Source organism: Pan paniscus, chromosome 8 (genome assembly GCF_029289425.2).
Source record: "Pan paniscus chromosome 8, NHGRI_mPanPan1-v2.0_pri, whole genome shotgun sequence".
Taxonomy (NCBI): domain Eukaryota; kingdom Metazoa; phylum Chordata; class Mammalia; order Primates; family Hominidae; genus Pan; species Pan paniscus.
The window spans coordinates 111,935,216-111,956,824 of record NC_073257.2 but is presented as its reverse complement, the minus strand read 5'-3'; the positions used below and the strand labels follow the sequence as shown (position 1 = coordinate 111,956,824).

Here is a 21,609-nt window from a genome sequence, read left to right as displayed (position 1 = left end):
CAGAGGTTGCAGTGAGCTGAGATAGTGCCACTGCACTCCAGCTTGGGTGACAGAGCGAGACTCCGTCTCAAAAAAAAAAAAAAAAAAAAAGTTCAGGGAATCTAACCCTTAGTTTTTTCTTTTCCCTTTCTTTTTTCTTTCTTTTTTTTTTTTTTGAGACAGAGTCTTGCTCTTTTACCCTCCAGGCTGTTGTGCAGTGGCACAATCTTGGCTCATTGCAACCTCTTCCTCCTGGGTTCAAGCGATTCTCCTGCCTCAGTCTCCTGAGTAGCTGGGATTACAGGCACGTGCCACCACCCCTGGCCAATTTTTGTATTTTTAGTAGAGACAGGGTTTTACCATGTTGGTCAGGCTGGTCTCGAACTCCTGGCCTTGTGATCCGCCCACCTCAGCCTCCCAAAGTGCTGGGATTACAGGTGTGAGCCACCACACCTGGCCCCTTTTCCCTTTCTATATGACCTTTGACTACTTTATCATTACTATACCCTCCCTGATTTCCCTTACTCTTCCAATCAGAGGATCCCATTCCATATTCCTAGGCCTCACTCTCCAAGAGGCCTGTAATGGAAGTCCTTGGTAATGTGAGTGGTTTCACCCTGCTGGTGGGCCTGCTCCTGAAAATAACTAGGCATTCTCTAAGCATCACTGCCACCCCTGGTGATCACGCTGTGTGGGATAGTTTGAAATGTTCTATTTGTGAATGTCTAAATTTAGAGACTGGGGAAAGAAAAGCAAAGCAGGTATAAGCCTTTTAATTGGGAGTTTCCCAAATGGAGTATTCTGGGGTTTTTTTCTCCCTTGAAAATGAAGCAAAAGCCATGCTGACATGTTAGATTTCAAACAGCAACTATCCTCTTGGTTCAAGTAAATAGTAAATAAAAAATAACTTTGTAAGGCTGGGCGCAGTGGCTCACACCTGTAATCCCAGCACTTTGGGAGGCAGAAGCGGGCAGATCAGCTGAGGTCAGGAGTTCGAGACCAGCCTGGCTAACATGGTAAAACCCCATCCTACTAAAAATACAAAAATTAGCCGGCTGTGGTGGTGGGCGCCTATAATCCCAGCTACTTGGGAGGCTGAAGCAGGAGAATTGCTTGAACCCAGATGGCGGAGGTTGCAGATGGCATCACTGCACTCTAGTCTGGACGACAGATCAAGACTCCATCTCACAAAAAAACCAAAACCAAAAAGCAAAGAACTTCGTGTTAGTCAGCATATCCAACCAGAAGAATGTTCTGATGTATTAAACTTGTTTCTCTAAGTAAAATAAGGTAATTGAATCAATGATAACTAGGCTCCCACTCAATCCTCTGTCTAAATTTTAGGGGGAAAAGCAAAGAGGTTTCCCTCACTCCTGATGGAATATCCTTGAGGAAGAGGAACAGTGAAAAGCTGGCCTTGTTCTGATAGAGGCTTAGGACACAAAGACAGAACTGCCCCAGAGGGTCTGAGCCCTGGTCACAGACCAAGACTGGTGCCCTCGCAATTATATTCATTCTGATTAAGACTCAACCCTATTTATCCAGTCCCCCTGGGATGGAAAAGATGGAGCCTGTAGAGCTGACCTTGGTCCAGAAGGAGCCATTAACACAGTAACACTACATAATCTCTAAACTTGTTCATCCTGAGAGGAGGAAAAATGCTGTAGACTGTAAATTATTTACTTACACTGCAAGTCCCAGTAGATTCAAGGCTTTCTTTGGAATATTGTCACTCACTAGCAATATAATATGCAATAGAAAGGTGGAATTTCACTGCTTAGCCAAGACTGGCCCATCTGACAGTATGTCTAACCCATGAAATTTGGATTTGACCACAGGAGTGTGTTCTACATGTCAATATTACAGCAGGGAGGAAGGAGGTTGAAAACCATCACTGTAAACTAGCATTTTTCAGATTGATTTATTGGAGTCCTAAATTTCTGCTAAGATGACTTAGAAGTCACTGGAGCAGTGGGTAAAATGGGAAACCCTTTTCTAGGGTCCAGAGAGAGGCCAAGTTGGGGCTCTGAGCTCTCCAATCATGATATCTCTTCATACAGAACTTCTCTTTTTTGGCTGGGAATGGTGGCTCACGCCTGTAATCCCAACACTTTGGGAGGTGGAGATGGGCACATTGCTTGAGGAGCTCAAGACCAGCCTCAGTAACATGGCAAAACCCCATCTCTACAAAAAATACAAAAATTAGCCAGGTGTGGTGTTGCATGCCTGTAGTCCCAGCTACTAGGGAGGCTGAGGTAGGAGGATCGCTTGAGTCCGGGAGGTGGAGGCTGCAATGAACTGAGATTGCACCACTGCACTCCAGTCTGGGTGACAGAGTGAGATCCTGTCTCAAAAAACAAAACAAAAAAAAACTTCTCTCTCTCTCTCCCTTTCTCTCTCAACAGACTTTATTTTTTAGGGTAGTTTTAGGTTCACAGCAAAATTGAGCAAAAAGTACAGAGTTCTCATATACTCCCCACCCCACTCCACCCACCCCACCATCAACATCCCACCCCAGAGGGGTGTGTTTATCACAGTCAGTCATGAACCTACCTTGACTCACCATGAGCGCTCCCAGTCCATACTTACCTTACTGCTCTCTTGGTATTGTGCATTCTATGGGTCTCAACAATGGTATGATGATATATAGCCACCATGATGGTATCATACAGAATAGTTTCCTTGCCCTAAATGCTCTCTCTTTACCTCTTTTGTATATTGGGATTCCACATAAGATTTCATTTTGAGAAAAGTTCTATACACGCCATTGTTGAAACCATCATTCCAAAGGTCAACATTTCCCCATCTCCACTTTTCATATCCGCCAGGACGCTCACTGTTTCATTCAGACATTTTATCTCCTCAGGCCACTTCCTGACAGACTTACTCTCACCGCCGTTTGTTTGGTAGCCCCAGTTGCCCCTTCACCGCCAACCTCTCGCCTCCTCCCAGGTGGAACCCGAGACCCGGGCGGTGATCCGGTGGATGCACTCCTTCAACTTTGTTCTTTCAGCCAATCTCCACGGAGGGGCGGTGGTGGCCAATTACCCGTATGACAAGTCCTTTGAGCACCGGGTCCGAGGGGTCCGCCGCACCGCCAACACCCCCACGCCTGACGACAAGCTTTTCCAGAAGGTATGTGGAGAAGCAGCTTGTCTCGCCAGGGGAACTTGGGGCTCAGGAGGTGAGCTTAAGGTCAGTAACACAGAACCCTTTTCAGTGCGAGGCCACAGAAAATAATTGAAAATACCGCTTGTTTGTGAGGAGCTTACAGTCTAGTAAATGACATTTGGTTTTGAATGATAAGCCATAGATTCATAACAAAGTAAATACAAAGAAAGCTTTATAGTAATTACCATGATGCAGAAAATACTTAGGCTAATGATGAGCAAGAAATATGCCCGAACACTAATAGCACGAGTGTCATTAAATGTGAATTTTTGGGGGGGTCTAAAGTAGAATTTTATGATAATAAATCCATATTAATGAAAAATAGACTGTGATAGTATTAGGTGGGGCCTTAAGAAAAAAAAAAAGAAAAATAGACTACATGAAAAAGGTTTAAATAACAGTTCAAAACGATATGTTAACATTAATTTTATATTAATATATAAAATGGCATAATATAATAAATTTGTAATTATTGGCCTGGTGCGGTGGCTCACGCCTGTAATCCCAGCACTTTGGGAGGCCGAGGCAGACGAATTGCCTGAGGTCAGGAGTTTGAGACCAGCCTGCCCAACATGGTGAAACACTGTCTGTACTAAAAATACAAAAATTAGCCAGGCACGGTGGTGGGTGCCTGTAATCCCAGCTACTTGGGAAGCTGAGACAGGAGAATCACTTGAAGCTGGGAGGTGGAGGTTGCAGTGAGCCAAGATTGTGCCACTGCACTCCAGCCTGGGTGACAAGAGTGAAACTCCGTCTCAAAAAAAAAATTATATACTAATATATTAATATATAATATATCTATATAATTTAAATAAACATTAATGATATTAAGTATTAATCATTAATGAACTACAAGGTGAATAGCACATTGTTTTTTTCCCCATTGATCTCACTTTGTCCACTGTATAGTAAATAGTAATGAAGGAGAATTATAGAGTTCAAATATATTCCTCTCCCTGCAACGCACGCCTCTCACCCCCTAAATATGCATTACTTTTACTGGAGAAGTCTTGCCTTACTTACTCCTTGATTTCTTTGACAAAATTCGGCTAGAAAATGGCACAAAAACAAGGGACCTTCAATATCATCTAGTGCAACTCCTCACTTTGCACAAGAGAAAACTCAGCCCCAAGATAGTGACAAAATCAGAATACAGATCTCCTAACTCTAGTCTACCACACATACACTCTCTTAGACACACAGTCACATTCACACACATGCATTCACACATACCCACCTACATGTACACACATACACACACACATACACACGCTGTTTCTATCCCTGATCCTATTTTCTTTCACTAAAGCAAATAATCCACTGTTTATATACCCAGCAGGGCTTCTTGACTTCAACCTAATTGTGAGTAGGAGCATTGCCATTTGAGTTGGGAATCATCAAGGTCGTTTTCCTCCTGCTTTTCCTCTAGCTGGCCAAGGTCTACTCCTATGCACATGGATGGATGTTCCAAGGTTGGAACTGCGGAGATTACTTCCCAGATGGCATCACCAATGGGGCTTCTTGGTATTCTCTCAGCAAGGGTAAGGGGAGTCCTGGGAACTGCTCAAGCTGAAGTGGAATAGTGCTCATTTCTCCTTCTAAATTCCCAGTTTTCTCAGGGAAACAATGGGAATAGCATAGAATTTTGCACTCAAGTTGAGATCTGGAAAATGAGGAAGTCTCAGGTTGGCATTTAGTGATCATATTGTGATTCTTTAAAACTAAGGTGGGGATGGCTGGGCACAGTGGCTCACGCCTGTTATCCCAGCACTTTGGGAGGCCGAGGAGGGTGGATCACGAGGTCAGGAGATCGAGACCATCCTGGCTAACACAGTGAAACCCCGTCTCTACTAAAAATACGAAAAAATTAGCCGGGTGTGGTGGCAGGCGCCTGTAGTCCCAGCTACTCGGGAGGCTGAGTCAGGAGAATGGCTTGAACCCGGGAGGCAGAGTTTGCAGTGAGCCACGATCGCATCACTGCACTCCAGCCTGGGTGACAGAGTGAGACTCCGTCTCGAAAAAACAAAAACAAAAACAAAAAACAACTAAAGTAGGGACACCTTTTGGTCCTGTAAAACTGGTGGTTTACACAATAGATTAGGGCATAGGAGGAAAATAATGTAGTCATTTGTGGGATCTGAGAGTAGATTGGGTTGAAACTCTCATGCCCATTTACTAGTCATGTGGCTCTGGGATGGATAATTACTTATTCTCTCTGTGCTTTGGTTTCCTCATCTGTAATTAAGAATAATAAGGCCAGGCATGGTGACTGATGCCTAGAAGGGAGAATCTCTTGAGGCCAGTAGTTTGAGACCAGCCTGGGCATCATAGCAAGACCTCATCCCTACCAAAAAAAAAAAAAGAAAAATTAACTGGGCATGGTGGTGCACACCTGTAGTCCCAGCTAATGGGGAGGCTGAGGTGGGAGGATCACCTGAGCCCAGGAAGTCAAGGCTGTAGTGCAGTGAGCCAAGATTGCACCACTGCACTCCAGCCTGGACAACGGAGTGAGACTCCAAAAAAAAAAAAAAAAGAAAGAACACTTGCCTCGTAATTTTAATATGAGTATTAAATAAAATAATACACATAAGGCGTTTGGAAATGCCTGGCTTATAAATGGTGTAACTGTATTTTAAAAAGTAGCACAGAGGTATGCCTCACACAACAATAGATGAGCAGAGGAGCTGGCCTGGGCACAACCAGTTCCCCTGAGTTACATTCCCTGGACCCTAACTGCCAGGCCCCCACAAGCAGGGGTTTGCCATGGACATTGGCCATTGATAATGTAACCTTCAAGAGCAGAAACCTCCACAAGAGACTTCTGTCTCTATCCCCTGGGCCTTCCCCATGACCAGGGGTCAAGATAGAACCTCTGTTTATGAGCCTTCACTGGATTGAAGAATAGAGAAGAGTCTGGAGCAAGAAGCTGAGTTCTTTTAGGAATCATTCTCTAGCACCTGTCTTTCCCCATCCTTCAAATCTGACCTGGCCATGGCCCAGGCAGCAGATTGGTGAGAACTGAGTTGGTGGCTGGTCCTGTGGAGAGTAGAGAGGTGCAAAACTGAGGAGTTGCCATGTACTGGGAGGGTAGACTGGGGATGAAAACTCGCTTGAATACAAGGCACGGCTGGGCGCAGTGGCTCATACCTGTAATCCCAGCGCTTTGAGAGGCCGAGGTGGGAGGATGGCTTAAGGTGGGAGTTCGAGGCTACAGTGAGCTATGATCATGACACTGCACTCCAGCCTGGGCAGCAGAGCGAGACCCTGTCTCTGAAAAACAAATAAATAAATACATCCGTAATTTTAAATGTTTTTTTAAAGTTACTTTCTTTAGTTTGCATTAGGAAAGCAAAATATTTTTTGCCCTCCAAATTGAAAATAACCAATATACTTTTTCAAATTATGCTTGTTCTTTTTTTCTCTCTCTCCTCCCTCTCCCTCTCCATCCTCTGAGAGAGCAAGGCCCATGCCTCCACTGAGAATCATTGCCCTAAATTAAGCTGGTACAATTCCAAAGTCATTAAATTTATCAAAATGATTCTTCCAACAGTGTGGTCTCTTGATTAGCATATCAGCATGAGCTGGGAGCTTACTAGAAATGTACATTTCTAATAAGTTGTACCCCACCTCGTACCTACTGAATCAGAAACTCTGGGGGTGAAGCCCAGCAAGCTGTATTTAGCCAGAAGTTTCAGCCTTCTAGGTGATTCTAATGCATGGAGAGAACCAATTTACTTATTTATTTTATTCAAGCATTTTTTAATTTTTATGGATACATACGAAGTGTATATATTTATGGGGTATATGTGATATTTTAATACAGGTATGCAATGTGTAATAATTACATCAGGGTAAATGACATGTCCATCCCCTCAAGCATTCATTTCTTTGTGTTACCAACATTCCAATTGTACTCCCTCAGTTATTCTAAAAGGTACAGCAAATTATTGCTGATGGTAGTCACCCTTTTGTGCTATCATTCATTCTTTCTAACTATTTTTTGTATCTATTAACCATCCCCATTCTCTCCACCCCCACCATCCTTCCCAGCCTCTGGTAACCATCCTTCCTCTTTATTTTCATGAGTTCAATTATTTAAATTTTTAGCTCCCACAAATGAGAAAGAACATGCAAAGTCTGTTTTTCTGTGCCTGGCTTCATCCCTGTTTTTGCAAATGACAGGATCTTATTTTTTTTAATGACTGAATAGTACTCCATTGTGTATATGTGCCACATTTTCTTTATCCATTCGTCTGTTGATGCACACTTAGGTTGCTTCCAAATCTTGGCTATTGTGAATAGTGCTGCAGCAAACATGGGAGTGCAGATAACTCTTCAACATACTGATTTCCTTTGTTTTGGGTATATACCCAGCAGTGGGATTGCTGAATCAACTAGTAGTTCTATTTCTAGTTTTTTGAGGAACCTCCATACTATTTGGAGAGAGCCAATTTAATAGGCTGTAGTTATTATTCTTCAACTTTCCCCATTCTTTCTGTAACAGCTGCTTGCACTCATCAGCTTAAAAAGTAAGTGATAATTTTTTTCATCTTCATTTATTTATTTATTTTGAGTTGGAGTCTCTTTCTGTCACCCAGGCTGGAGTGCAGTGGCTCCATCTTGGCTCATTGCAACTCTGCCTCCCGGCTCAAGCGATTCTCCTGCCTCGGCCTCCCAAGTAGCTGGGACTATAGGGACCTGCCACCACACCTGGCTAATTTTTGTATTTTTAGTAGGGACGGGGTTTCACCATGTTGGTCAGGCTGTTCTCAAACTCCTGATCTCAAGTGATCCGCCCGCCTCAGCCTCCCAAAGTGCTGGGATTACAGGCATGAGCCACCATGCCCAGCTTCATTTTTATTGTGGTAAAATATACATAACATAAAATTTACCATTGTAATAATTTTTAAGCATATGATTCCATATTATTAAGTACATTTGTGATGTTGTACAGTCATCACCAGCACTCATCTCCAGAACTCTTTTCAGCTTGTAAAACTGAAACCCTATACCCATTAAACAATAACTCTCCATTTCCCCTTACCCCAGCCCCTGGCAACCACCATTCTACTTTTTGTCTTTATGATTTTGACTGCTCTAAGTACCTCATATAAGTGGGATCATGCAATATTTGTCTTTTTGTGAATGCCTTATTTCACTTACCATAATGTCCTCAAAGTTCATCCATGTTATGGCGTTTGTCAGAATTTCCTTACTTTTTAAGGCTGAACAATATTCCATTGTACGTTTATACCACATTTTGTTTCTCATTTATCCACCAATGGACACTTGGGTTGCTTTCACATTTTAGCTATTGTGAATAATGGTGCTACAAACCTGATGTGCAAGTATCTCTTTGAGACCCTGATTTCTGTTCTTTTGGATATATAAACCCGGAAGTGGAATTGTTGGACATAAGGTAGTTCTATTTTTAATTTTTTTGAGGAACTGCCATACTGTTTTCCATAGAAAACACCACCTGTGCACAGGAGTTTCAATTTTTCCACATCCTCACCAACTCTTTTTTTTTTTTTTTTTGATAGTAGCCATCCTAATAAGTTCAAGGTAATATCTCACGGTAGTTTGATTTGCATTTCTCTAATGATTAGTGATATTGAGCATCTTTTCATGTGCTTATTGGTATTTATATACCTTCTTTGGAGAAATGTCTATTCAAGTCCTTTGCCCATTTAAAAAATCAAGTTGTTTGGGTTTTGTTGTTGTTGTTGTTGTTATTGTTATGTTTTAGGAGTTCTCTGTGTATGCTGAATATTAATATCTTATCAGATATATGAATCACAAATATTTTTCCCATTCCATGGTTGCCTTTTTACTCTGTTGACATTGTATTTGTTTGTTTGTTGGTCTGTTTGATTCTGTCGTCACCTATTCTGTCCTAGAGATACTGTCTTTTGATGAACAAAATTTTTCCATTTTCATGAAGTCTAATCTGTGATTTTTTTCTTTTGTTGCCTGTGTCTTTGATTTTATATCCAGGAAATCATTGCCAAATCCAATGTCATGAAGCTTTTGCCCTATATATTCTTCTAAGAATTTTATAGTTTTGGGTCTTACGTTTAGGTTGCCAATCCATCTTGAGTTAATTTTTGTATATGGTGTTAGGTAAGGCTCCAGCTTCATTCTTTTGCATTTGGATATCCAGTTTCTCCAGCACCATTTGTTGACATGACTGTCCTTTCCCCATTGAATGGTCTTGGCATTCTTGTCAAAATTGCTTTGACCATATATGCAAGGGTTTCTGGGCTGTCTTCCTTTCCATTGATCTATATACCTGTCTTTACACCAGTACCACATTGTTTTGATTAGTGTAGCTTTGTAGTAAGCTTCAAAATCAGAAATTGTGAGTCTCTAGCTTTGTTTTTCTAGCTTTGTTCTTCTTTTTCAAGATTATTTTTGCTCTTCTGGGTTGCTTAAAATTCCATATGAATTTTAGGATGGGCTTTCTATTTTTGCAACAAACATCATTGGGATTTTGATAGGGATTGCATTGAATCTGTAGATCACTTTGGGTAGTACAGACATTTTTAAGTGGATAATTTTTAACCCAAATGAAATTATAATGTAAATAACCATCCTAATAATGAGAAACATATAAAAAGTAATTGATTCAATTGAATAATGTGGAAGATCAGAATAAGCAAGTATTTTATAGAAAAAGAAGAAAATATAGCTGTCTTCTGCTTCTTCAGGAGTCTGTTTTTCTGGGATGGGTATTTTCAGATTAATATTGTGTTCTTAGATAGGAGAAGGGATGTGAAAGCAAAATATTAATCTCATTCCTAACCTCCCAGGTCTGAAGAACATTGTAGTTTAACGAGAAAAATCTGTTCTTTTAAAAACAGGTCATGTGCATAGTCTATAGTAAGGCACAGCTAATATGCAGACTTTGGAAATGTTAAAAGGGACAGGAAGTGAAATTCAGTCATGAAATGGAAAAAAAACATAAAGGATGAAGATGACAAAAGGGGCATTTATGAAGAGAGGAAACTGCAGAGAGAGAGGCATGTGAACTGGGAACTTGGGAAAAATTTTATGGAGGAAAGAAAGAAATAGAGGTCAAGAGGTAGAATAGAAGTTGATGAAGAAAAGAAAAAAAGAAGGTAATGAAGGGGGTCCTGGATATTTCCAACACAAAGAAATGATAAATGTTTGGGAGGATGGATATTCTAATTAGCCTGATTAGCCTGATTAGCCCTCGCCAGAGTTCACTGTAAAGCTAACCCAGCATTAACCTTTTAAGTTAAAGACTAAGAGAATCATTATCTCTTTACAGTGAAATGCCACAGCTAAATACCACTGTATGACCTACTATCATCACCCCAATACTCCTCACATTATTTCTCATCACCCAACTAAAAATACTAAACACACACTGCCATCTGCCCACCTCACCAAAATTTATTAAAATAAAAAACTACAGTAAGCCATGAGAACCAAAATGAATGAAAATTTATTCGCTTCATTCATTACCCCTACAGTACTAGGCCTACCCGCCACAGTACCAATCATCCTATTTCCCCCCTTACTGGTCCCAACCTCCAAATACCTCATCAACAACCGGCTAATCACCACTCAACAATGACTAATTCAACTCACCTTAAAACAAATAATAACGATACATAACATTAAGGGACGAACCTGGTCCCTTATACTAATTTCCCTGATTATTTTTATTGCCACAACTAATCTCCTCGGACTCTTGCCCCACTCATTTACACCAATCACTATACATGTGTCTATTGAAATGTCACTATGCGTGCCCCATGAATATGTACATATTATTATGTGATGTACATGAATATGTACACATTATGTGCCAATGAAATAAATAAAATTAAAAGGTAATTCCCAAATAAATAAAAACAGAAAATTTTAAAAAGAGAGAGAGAGATGAGATGGGGCATTGGGTGGGAACCTGGTTATGGAAATCTGCTGCTGCCCTCTTTCCCTTAGGAATGCAAGACTTTAATTATCTCCATACCAACTGCTTTGAGATCACGCTGGAACTGAGTTGCGACAAGTTTCCCCCCGAAGAGGAGTTACAGCGGGAGTGGCTGGGTAATCGGGAAGCCCTAATCCAGTTCCTGGAACAGGTAAAATCTCATTTGTTAACTCTCATGTTTGCAAAAAGAGAAGTGCTTCTCAATGGCAGGCAAGGTGTTTCACTGGTTCAGGTCTGACTTTTGCTCTGACTCAGTCCAATAGATCTGGGCGTCTTCTTCCATTGAGATTTATTCATTCAACATTATTGAGCAGCTGAACGCAGTGGTTCTCACCTGTAATCCCGGCAGTGTGGGAAGCTGAGATGGGAGGATCACTTGGGCTCAGGAGTTTGAGACCAGCCTGGGCAACATAGCTAGACCCCATGTCTACTAAAAAAAAAAAAAATAGCCAAGCATGGTGGCATGCTCCTGTAGACCCAGCTACACAGGAGGATGAGGTGGGAGGATCGCTTGTCTTGTGCTGGGAGGTCAAGGCTACAGTGCGCTGTGATCGTGCCATTGCACTCCAGCCTGGGCAGCAGAGCAAGACCCTTCTCAAAAAAAATTATCAAGCACAACTATTTGTCAGAAACTGTACTATATGCTGTGAATTATGAATAAATAAGCAAATATCCCCGCCCATATGGAACTTACCTTCCAGTGAGGAAAGACAGGCAGTAAACAATAAATTGTATAACATGTTAAAAGAGAAATGCTATGAAGAAAGTCTTACAGAGGAGGTGACATTTAAACAAAAATTTCAAGGAGGTGAGGGACAGAAACATGCAGATATCTAGGGGACAAAAGGGTTCCTTGAAATGGACACAACTGCAAATACAAAACCAACAAAAAGAATATGAAAAATGCTCAGCACCACTAATCATTAGGGAAATGCAAATTAAAACTACAGTGAGATTCCACCTCAAATTGATTAGGATGGCTGCTATCAAAAAAACAGAACTTCACAAATGTTTGCAAGGATGTGGAGAAATTGGAACCCTTGTGCACTATTAATGGGAATGTAAAGTGGTACAATCATTATGAAAAACAGTTACTGGCAATTCCTCAAATAATTAGAATTCCTATGTGCTCCAGCAATGCCACTTTTGGGTATATATTCAAAAGAACGGAAATAAGGGCCTCAAAGAGATATTTGCACATCCATATTTGTAACAGCATTATTTACAATAGCCAAAAAGTGGGAGCAACCCAGTGTTCATTGGTGGATGACTGTATAAACAAATGTGGTATATCCATACAGTGGAATATTATACAGCCTTAAAAAGGAAAGAAATTGTCTCTAGGTGTGGTGGCTCATGCCTGTAATCCCAGCACTTTGGGAGGCCAAGGCGGGCGGATCACCTGAGTTTGGGAGTTTGAGACCAGCCTGACCAACATGGAGAAACCCTGTCTTTACTAAAAATACAAAATTAGCTGGGCGTGGTGGCGCATGCCTGTAATCCCAGCTACTTGAGAGGCTGAGGCAGGAGAATCGCTTGAACCCGGGAAGTGGAGGTTATGGTGAGCTGAGATTGCGCCATTGCACTCCAGCCTGGGCAACGAAAGCGAAACTCCATCTCAAAAAAAGGAAGGAAATTCTGACACATGCTACAACATGGATGAATCTTGAGGACATTATGCCAAGTGAAATTAGCCATCCACAAAAAGACAAATACTGTATTATTCCACTTATATTAGGTACTTAGAGTAGTCAAAATTATAGAGATGAAAAGTGTTGATAAAATGGTGGTTGCCAGGGGCTGGGGGAGGGGATAATGGAGAATCATTGTTTAATAGATATAGGGTTTCAGTTTTTTAAGATAAAAAGAGTTATGCAGATGGGTGGTGATGATGGTCGCACAACATTACAAATGTTTTTTTTTTTAGATGGAGTCTCACTCTGTTGCCCAGGCTGGAGTGCAGTGGCGTGATCTAAGCCCACTGCAACCTCCGCCTCCTCAGTTTAAGCGATTCTCCTGTCTCGGCCTCCTGAGTAGCTAGGATTACAGGCGCCCACCACCACACCTGGCTAATTTTTGTATTTTTAATAGAGACGGGGTTTCACCATGTTGGCCAGGCTGGTCTCAAACTCCTGACCTCAGGTGATCCGCCCACCTCGGCCTCCCAAAGTGCTGGAATTACAGGCATGAGCCACTGCACCTAGCTAAATGTATTTAATAACACTGAACTGTACACTTAAAATGGTACATTTTATTTTATGTGTATTTTACTATAGTCTGTCACAGCAAATAAAAAAAATTAAAAAAAAAAGAAACAAAGAAAAGAAAACCAGGACACCAGTGTGGCTGGACTGATCTCAGAAGTAAGGGAGAGAAAAGGTGGTTGGAGATGGGATCAGAGAGCTAACAGGTAGCTTTACAGACAGACCATCACAAGAACTTTAGCTTTTGCTCAAAGTGAGTTAGGTTTTGAGTAGGATAGTGACATGATTTGAGTCAGGCTTTAACAGGAACGCTCTGACCACTCTAATTGCGAAGAGATTAATTGGGGCAGGGAGAGAGGCAAAGAGACCAGTTAAGGGACTATTACCATCATCTTTGTGAAGATAAAATACAAAAACATAAGAGAAAGGGCTTTGAGACTCTAAAACACTGTACAAATGTTTTATGATCATAACTATATACTTGTTCCTGCAGGTTCACCAGGGCATCAAGGGAATGGTGCTTGATGAGAATTACAATAATCTCGCCAATGCTGTCATTTCTGTCAGTGGGATTAACCACGATGTCACTTCAGGTAGGTGGTCACTGCTTAGGGGTAAGAAGGAAGCGTTCACTCCTGCATCTTCTTCAGCATAATCAAGGGGCCAGTTTGTAGGCTAGTGAAACCAGCAGGGGTGTCAAGGATGCTGGGAGTGGGGGGATGGAGGAAAGAAGGGCAATGAAAATGGAGACAGTAAATTAAGAGGCTGAATCAAACAACCAAGATGTTTTAATGGAAAATCTTTTGCTTCTGATGCAAGCAATCCCTGAGAGGTCAGGACCAGGAAAGACTGATGTAAATGTAACTTCTCATCAGCATTCAGGAGTTGCTACCACATACAATTTTGTTAGGGGTATTTTCTGGGCTTAAGCCTGTTAATAGCTCACATACTGGTGTGAAATCGGGTAGAAAGAGGACTGTGAAACAGATAGTTAGCCTTGTCGCTGACTTGGCATTTCCCTACACCTCCATTGGGAAAGTTAGCAAGATTCTTTCCATCATAGGCTTACTGTGGGGGCAAGATTGATGGCGGAGGCGGATCTTAGAGCTACCTGGAACCTCCTAGAAGGGTACAGAATTATCTCACAGCAGAATGGTGTTGTAAGCTGACTCAGCCCAGCTTGATCATGCACAACTCGTAGGATTTTTTTTTGTTTTATTTTGCTTTTAATGCATAACAGTGGCTACAAATGGTTATGGTTACAGGTAGGTGAGATTTGCCTAAATCCCCACCTTTTTTTCTTTTTCTTTTTTTTTTGAAAAGGAGTCTCATTCCACCATCCAGGCTGGAGGGCAATGGTGTGATCTCACTGCAACCTCTGCCTCCTGAGCTCAAGCCATCCTCCTAACTCAGCCTCCAATGTAGCTAGGACTACAAGCATGCAACACCACATCTGACTAATTTTTTGTGTTTTTTGTAGAGATGGGGTTTCACCATGTTGCCCAGGCTGGTTTCAAGCTCCTGGGCTCAAAAGCCTCCCAAAGTACTAGGGTTACAGGTGTGAGCCACCACACCCAGCCCTCCACACAACCTTAATACTAGCAAGTCTCACCTGAATTTTACTACACTAACATTTATTACCAAGCAGCCATTTCACAATTCCTACAATCTGTTTAAGCTGGATGAACTCTCAGCTTTCTGTCCTTTAAAGTGATCTCAGTGCGTCTTACATGAAAGGTTCATTAAAGGCAAAGGTAATGTCTAAAGGCAGAATCCTGTAGCCTCACAGTGAAGTATCAGACAACCAGAGCCTGTTAGCCAAACGTCTGGACACAGGACTGTTTAGAAATCCAAACTCAGGAACCATCCTTTTTATTTGTTTCTTCTTTTTCCGTTTTTTACAGAAATGTTTCTGAGTCGTAGGAATCATTCTTATGAGCACAGCCTTCTTCAGGGCTTGCTAGATTCTTTCTAGCAAGGTGATGGGGTCTCACTATGTTGCCCAAGCTGGTCTCAAACTCAAGCAATTCTTCTGCCTCAGCCTCCCAAATAGCTGGATTACAGGGTCTCACTCTATTGCCTGGGCTGCAGTGCAGTGGTGCAGTCAGGGCTCACTGCAGCCTTGACCTTCCAGGCTCAGGTGAGCCTCCCTCCTCAGCCTCCCAAGTAGCTGGAACTACAAGTGCATACCACCATGCTCAGCTAATTTTTTTATTTTTTATTTTTATTTTTTTACAGAAACAGAGTTTTGCCCTGTTGTCCAGGCTGGTCTCGAACTCCTGAGCTCAAGTCATCTGCCTGCCTCAGCCTCCCAAAGTGCTGGGATTCCAGGAATGCACACCTGGCTTTTGCTAGATTTTATGCTCTATCCAAGCAAGTGTGGGAATGTCTCTAAAACATTCCAGCCAATCAACATATATTGCTGGGCACAGTGGCTCATGCTTGTAATCTCAACAGTTTGGGAGGCTCAGGCGAGAGGAACACTTGAGGTCAGGAGCTCAAGACCGGCCTGGCCAACATGGTGAAACCCCTGTCTCTACTAAAACTACAAAAATTAGCTGGGTGTGGCCAGGAGCGGTGGCTCACACCTGTAATCCCAGCACTTTGGGAGGCCGAGGTGGGGGGATTGCCTGAGCTCAGGAATTCGCAACCAGCCTAGGCAACATGGTGAAACCCCATCTCTACTAAAATACAAAAAATTAGCCAGGTATAGTGGCGTGTGCCTGTGATCCCAGCTACTCAGGAGGCTGAGGCAGGAGAATCGCTTGAACCCAGGAGGTGGAGGTTGCAGTTAGGCAAGATCATGCCACTGCACTCCAGCCTGGGCGACAGAGTGAGACTCTGTCTCAAAAAAAAAAAAAAATTAGCTGGGTGTGGTGGTGTGGTCTGTAGTCCCAGCTACTCGGGAAGCTGAGGCACAGAGGCATGAGAATCATTTGAACCCGGGAGGTGGAGGTTGCAGTGAGCTGAAATCACGTCACTGCACTCCAGCCTGGGCAGAGTGAGACTCTGTTTCAAAACAACAATAAAAACAAAACATATTAAACCCCACTAATTTTTCCAATAAGTGCCACTTTCACCAGCCATTGTGTTAATTAACAAATTATTAGGCTGGGCACAGTAGCTCATGCCTGTAATCCCAGTGCTTTGGGAGGCCAAGGCGGGTGGATCACCTAAGGTCAGGAGTTCAAGACCAGCCTGGCCTATGTGGTAAAACCCCGTCTCTACTAAAAATACAAAAAATTAGCCAGGCATGGTGGCAGGCACCTGTAGTCCCAGATACTCAGGAGGCTGAGGCAGGAGAATTGCTTGAACCCAGGAGGTGGAGGTTGCGGTGAGCCAAGATTGAGCCACTGTGCTCCAGCCTGGGCGACAGAGCAAGACTCCATCTCAAAAAAAAAAAAATTTTTTTTCATTTCATCAGGGAAAAAACCCATTGTAAACATTCATTATATTACTTAGCAAAGCATCTAGTGTTGATGAGAGAGAAAGCTAGCTGAAGCCCTCATAGTAGCTGCATCTGGAATGGGGCCTTTCTGATACAACACTGGCTAACCACTTCAGGATTCAAGTCCCCAGTTAAGAAAATGACAACCCCTGGGGTGTCATTTCAACTATCCAACACATGTACTTTGCTGAAGTATTTTAAAGTAAATTACAGGCATTTAATAGGGGGCAGAAAAAGACTTCTTCATTATTGTTTGTCTCAATGTTTATTGTATTTATTATTTCAAATATTCATTGCTATATACTTAAAATGAATTTTAAAATCACTGTCACAATTGAGTCTAAAGGGATGGAAAGTCATTAGCCAAAATGCACTTTCCTTGTTATAGAAAAACAGGCTTCTTTTGAATTTTATTTTTCCCTTGCCATACTTTTGAAGATGATAAAAGAAATTTTTTTGTTTTTTGAGGCAGAGTCTTGCTCTGTCGCCCAGGCTGGAGTGCAGTGGTATGAGCCACTGCAACCAGCCCAATAGAAGAAATATTAAAAATAAGATTCTCACTGGGCACAATGGCATATGCCTGTAATCCCAGCACTTTGGGAGGCTGAGCTGGGAGAATTGCTTGAGGTCAAGAGTTCAAGACCATGCTGGTCAACATAGCAAGACCCCATCTCTACAAAAAATAAAAATAATAAAATTTACCAGTCACAGTGATGTGTGTCTATAGTCCCAGCTATTCAAAAGGCTGAGGCAGGAAAATTGCTTGAGTCTGGGAGTTCAAGGTTGCAGTGAGCTATGATAGCACCACTGCACTCTAGCCTGGGCAACAGAGTGAGACCCTATCTCAAAAAAAGAGATAGGACTCTCAAAATCGTATCTTTACTGGTCATGTAGTCCAGCCTTCCCATTGAATATAAGATTACACCCATATAACACCACCGACAGCTTTTTGTCCAACCCAGGGCCTCCATGTTCAGTGGTGCAGGTTTTGCACTGTACATCTACGTGGCCTTTCCAGGCTTCTGATCTAGTCTGTGCTTGAGTGCTCACAATTTCATAAAGCAGTCCATTCCTTTTTTTGTAGCTCTGTTTCTCTCAACAGATTTGTTTGTTTGTTTGTTTGTTCTATTTGAGACAGAATCTTGCTCTGTCGCCAAGGCTGGAGTGCAGTGGCGCGATCTCAGCTCACTGCAGCCTCCACCTCTCACGGTCCAGCAATTATCCTGCCTCAGCCTCCCAAGTAGCTGAGACTACAAGCATGTGCCACCATGCCTGGCTAATTTTTGTATTTTTAGTAGAGATGGGGGTTTCACCATGTTGGCCAGGCTGGTCTCAAACTCCTGACCTCAGGTGATCCACCCACCTGGGCCTCCCAAAGTGCTGGGATTACAGGCATGAGCCACTGCACCTGGCCTCAATAGGTTTTATTTCTGTCTAGCAAAATCTGCCTCCCTGCAACTTAAACCCATACTTCTCATTCTTATTTCTTTAGATAGACATCATTTCTTCACAGTGGCCTTTCAAATATCAAAACTGTGGTCTCATGTAGTTTCTTCATTAGGCAAAACATTCACAGACCTTTCAACCTTTCCTCTCTCCTAGTGATCCTTTACTGGAGGGGAGTTTGTATTAAACTACAGGGTCTAGAATTACATTTACATGTTCAGTGTAGAGCACAGTAAAACTCCTGCTTCGTAGGAGCTGAGGCCGTACTCCTATTAAGATAGTCCACAAATGATTTAAATCTTTACTAGTTTCATGCTATTAAGAAAAGCCAGGCTGGGGGCAGTGGCTCATGCCTGTAATCGCAGCACTTTGGGAGGCTGAGGCGGAAGGATCACTTGAGCCCAGGAGTTTGAGACCAGCCTGGGCAACATAGTGAGAACCGGACTGTTTATTTATTTTGAAAAAGAAAAGACGGCCGGGCTCGGTGGCTCATGCCTGTAATCCCAGCACTTTGGGAGGCCAAGGCTGGCAAATCACCTGAGGCCAGGAGTTTGAGACCAGCCTGGCCAACATGGTGAAACCCCGTCTCTACTAAAAATATAAAAATTAGCTGGGTGTGGTGGTGCATGCCTCTAATCCCAGCTACTTGGGAGGCTGAGGCAGGAGAATTGCTTGAACCCAGGAGGTAGGGGTTGCAGTGAGCTGAGATCATGCCACTGCATTCCAGCCTGGGCAACAGAGTGACAGAGTGAGACTCCATCTCAAAAAAAAAAAAAAAAGGCCAACAGGCTCAGCGGCTCACGCCTGTAATCCCAGCACTGGGAGGCTGAGGTGGGCAGATCACCTGAGGTCAGGGGTTCGATATTAGCCTGGCCAACATGATGAAACCCCGTCTCTACTAAAAATACAAAAATTAGCTGAGTATGGTGGCACGCACCTGTAATCCCAGCTACTTGGGAGACTGAGGCAGGAGAATTGCTTGAACCTGAGAGGCAGAGGTTGCAGTGAGCTGAGATCACACCACTTCACTCCAGCCTGGGTGACAGAGCAAGACCCCATCTCAAAAAAAAAGAAAAGCCAACCTTGTAGTCAGATAAAAACCCTAGCTTATTTGGGACAGATTTTTAATCAGTAGACTGAGTTATATCTTTGTGACTTTCAGGTGACCATGGTGATTACTTCCGGCTGCTGCTTCCAGGTATCTACACTGTTAGTGCCACAGCACTTGGGTATGACCCAGAGACAGTAACGGTGACCGTGGGTCCTGCGGAACCAACATTGGTGAGTTAGGCTGAGCTTGACGGTGCACTGTAGAGATCACTTATACAGTCTTTTTTTGGAGGACAGTGTCCTGCTCTGTCACCCAGGCTGGAGTGCAGTGGCACCACTGTGGCTCACTGCAGCCTCGATCTCCTGGGCCGAAGCAATCCTGCCGCCTCAGCCTCCCGAGTAGCTGGGAGTGAGTATAAGCGCACACCACCATGCCCGCCTAATTTTTCTTTTTTTAGAAAAAGGATTTCGTCATGTTACCCAGGCTGGTCTTGAACTCCTGGGCTCAAGTGATCTGCCTGCCTCAGCCTCCCAAAGTGCTGCGATTACAGGCATGAGCCACCACCCTTGGCCCTTGGAAAATCTTAAGTGATTGCACAGCTCTAATCTTTGCCCAGCTTCTTTCTTTTACTGTTTTTTAAAGAATTAATTGCTTGCACATCCTAATTTTTGTTCTGTCACTCTCCTGTTATATCCTTCCTCACTTCCTTTCGGCTTTTCCTCTTCTGTCTAACATAGCATAGTGATTTAAAGCACTGTCTAGTTCTAAATTCAGCTCATTTGCCCACAGACCTTGGACAAATTACCTAATCTCTCTTATTCTCAGTAAATTGGTAATAATAGTGCCTCCTTCACCAGAGGCTGAAACGAGAACATGCACATAAAGCCTTTAGTATGCAGGGGCCAAATCAACTCTCAAAAGGCAGATTAATTGGAGAAAAGCCATACCAATTTATTTTTATTTTATTTTATTATTATAATTATTATTGTTATTTTGAGAGGTGGTTTTGCTCTTGTTGCCCAGGCTGGAGTGCAATGGCATGATCTCAGCTCACTGCAACACCCGCCTCCCAGGTTTAAGTGATTCTCCTGCCTCAGCCTCTTCAGTAGCTGGGATTACAGGCATGTGCCGCCATACCTGGCTAATTTTTGGGTTTTTTGTTTTTAGTAGAAATGGGGTTTCTCCATGTTGGTCAGGCTGGTCTCGAACTTCTGACCTCAGGTGATCTGCCCACCTCGGCCTCCCAAAGTGCTGGGATTACAGGCGTGAGCCACCATGCCCGGCCTGTTTTTTATTTGTTTGTTTGTTTTGTGTGAGCATACCAGGAGCCTTCAGAATGAAGGCCCAAAGATACAGGAGAAATTGTCCACTTTTATGTGTAGGTTCAACAAAGTAGGTACAGCTAGGTAATAAATGCAACTGGACAAAAAAAGTATCAGCTAATGCTATGCACTGATTGAAGAAATCTAGCAAGGCCTATCTTTCCAGATTCTTCTGGGCTCTCTGACCATGAATTTCTTCCTTCTGGGTGTGGGTCAGTACCCTCTCTGGAAAGAGGGACTCATGACCTATAGTCAAACAAGGTAGGGTCTTATGACCTACAGTCAAACAAGGGAGGTCAGATATGTCCTCCTCCTCCTCTCTTCCTCCTCCTCCTCCTTCTCCTTGACCTACAGTCAAACAAGGTAGGTCAGATATCTCCTCCTCTTCCTTGTCCTCCTCCTCTTCCTCTTCTTCTTCTTTCATAGAGACAGGGAGTGTCTCTGTCCCTCAGGCTGTGCACTGGCGTGATTATGGCTCACTGCAGCCTCAGACTCAAGAGATCTTCTGCTTCATCTTTCCAAGTAGCTGGGACTACAGGCACATGCCGCCATGTCCAGCTAATTTTTTTTTTTTTTTTTTTTTTTTCAGACAGAGTCTCACTCTGCCACCCAGGCTGGAGTGCAGTGGCTCAATCTCGGCTCACTCCAACCACTGTCTTCTGGGTTCAAGCAATTCTCCTGCCTCAGCCTCCCAAGTAGCTGGGATTACAGGCATGTGCCACCATCTCCAGCTATTTTTTGTATTTTTAGTAGAGACAGGGGTTTGCCATGTTGGCCAGGCTGATCTTGAACTCCTGACCTCAGGTGATCTGCCCACCTCGGCCTCCCTAAGTGCTAGGATTACAGACTTGAGCCACCGCGCCCGGCCATTTTTATTTTTATTTTTTGAGACTAGAGTCTTGCTCTGTTGCCCTGGCTGGAGTGAATGGCACATTCTCGTCTCACTGCAACCTCCGCCTCCCGGGTTCAAGTGATTCTCCTGCCTCACCCTCCCAAGTAGCTGGGACTACAGGCATGCGCCACCA

General features: G+C 43.0%; 1 protein-coding gene across 1 annotated transcript in view; it reads left to right on the top strand.

Moving 5' to 3' along the window:
- The window catches only part of CPN1 (carboxypeptidase N subunit 1), a 42,424-nt gene that overhangs the window by 15,987 nt on the left and 4,828 nt on the right, over positions 1–21,609 (top strand). Inside the window, exons 4-8 of the mRNA XM_003825462.5 lie at positions 2,932–3,114; positions 4,580–4,691; positions 11,125–11,264; positions 13,811–13,910; positions 19,374–19,492. Of these exons, the coding sequence (XP_003825510.2) occupies positions 2,932–3,114; positions 4,580–4,691; positions 11,125–11,264; positions 13,811–13,910; positions 19,374–19,492 (654 nt within the window). The remainder of the gene's footprint in view (positions 1–2,931; positions 3,115–4,579; positions 4,692–11,124; positions 11,265–13,810; positions 13,911–19,373; positions 19,493–21,609) is intronic.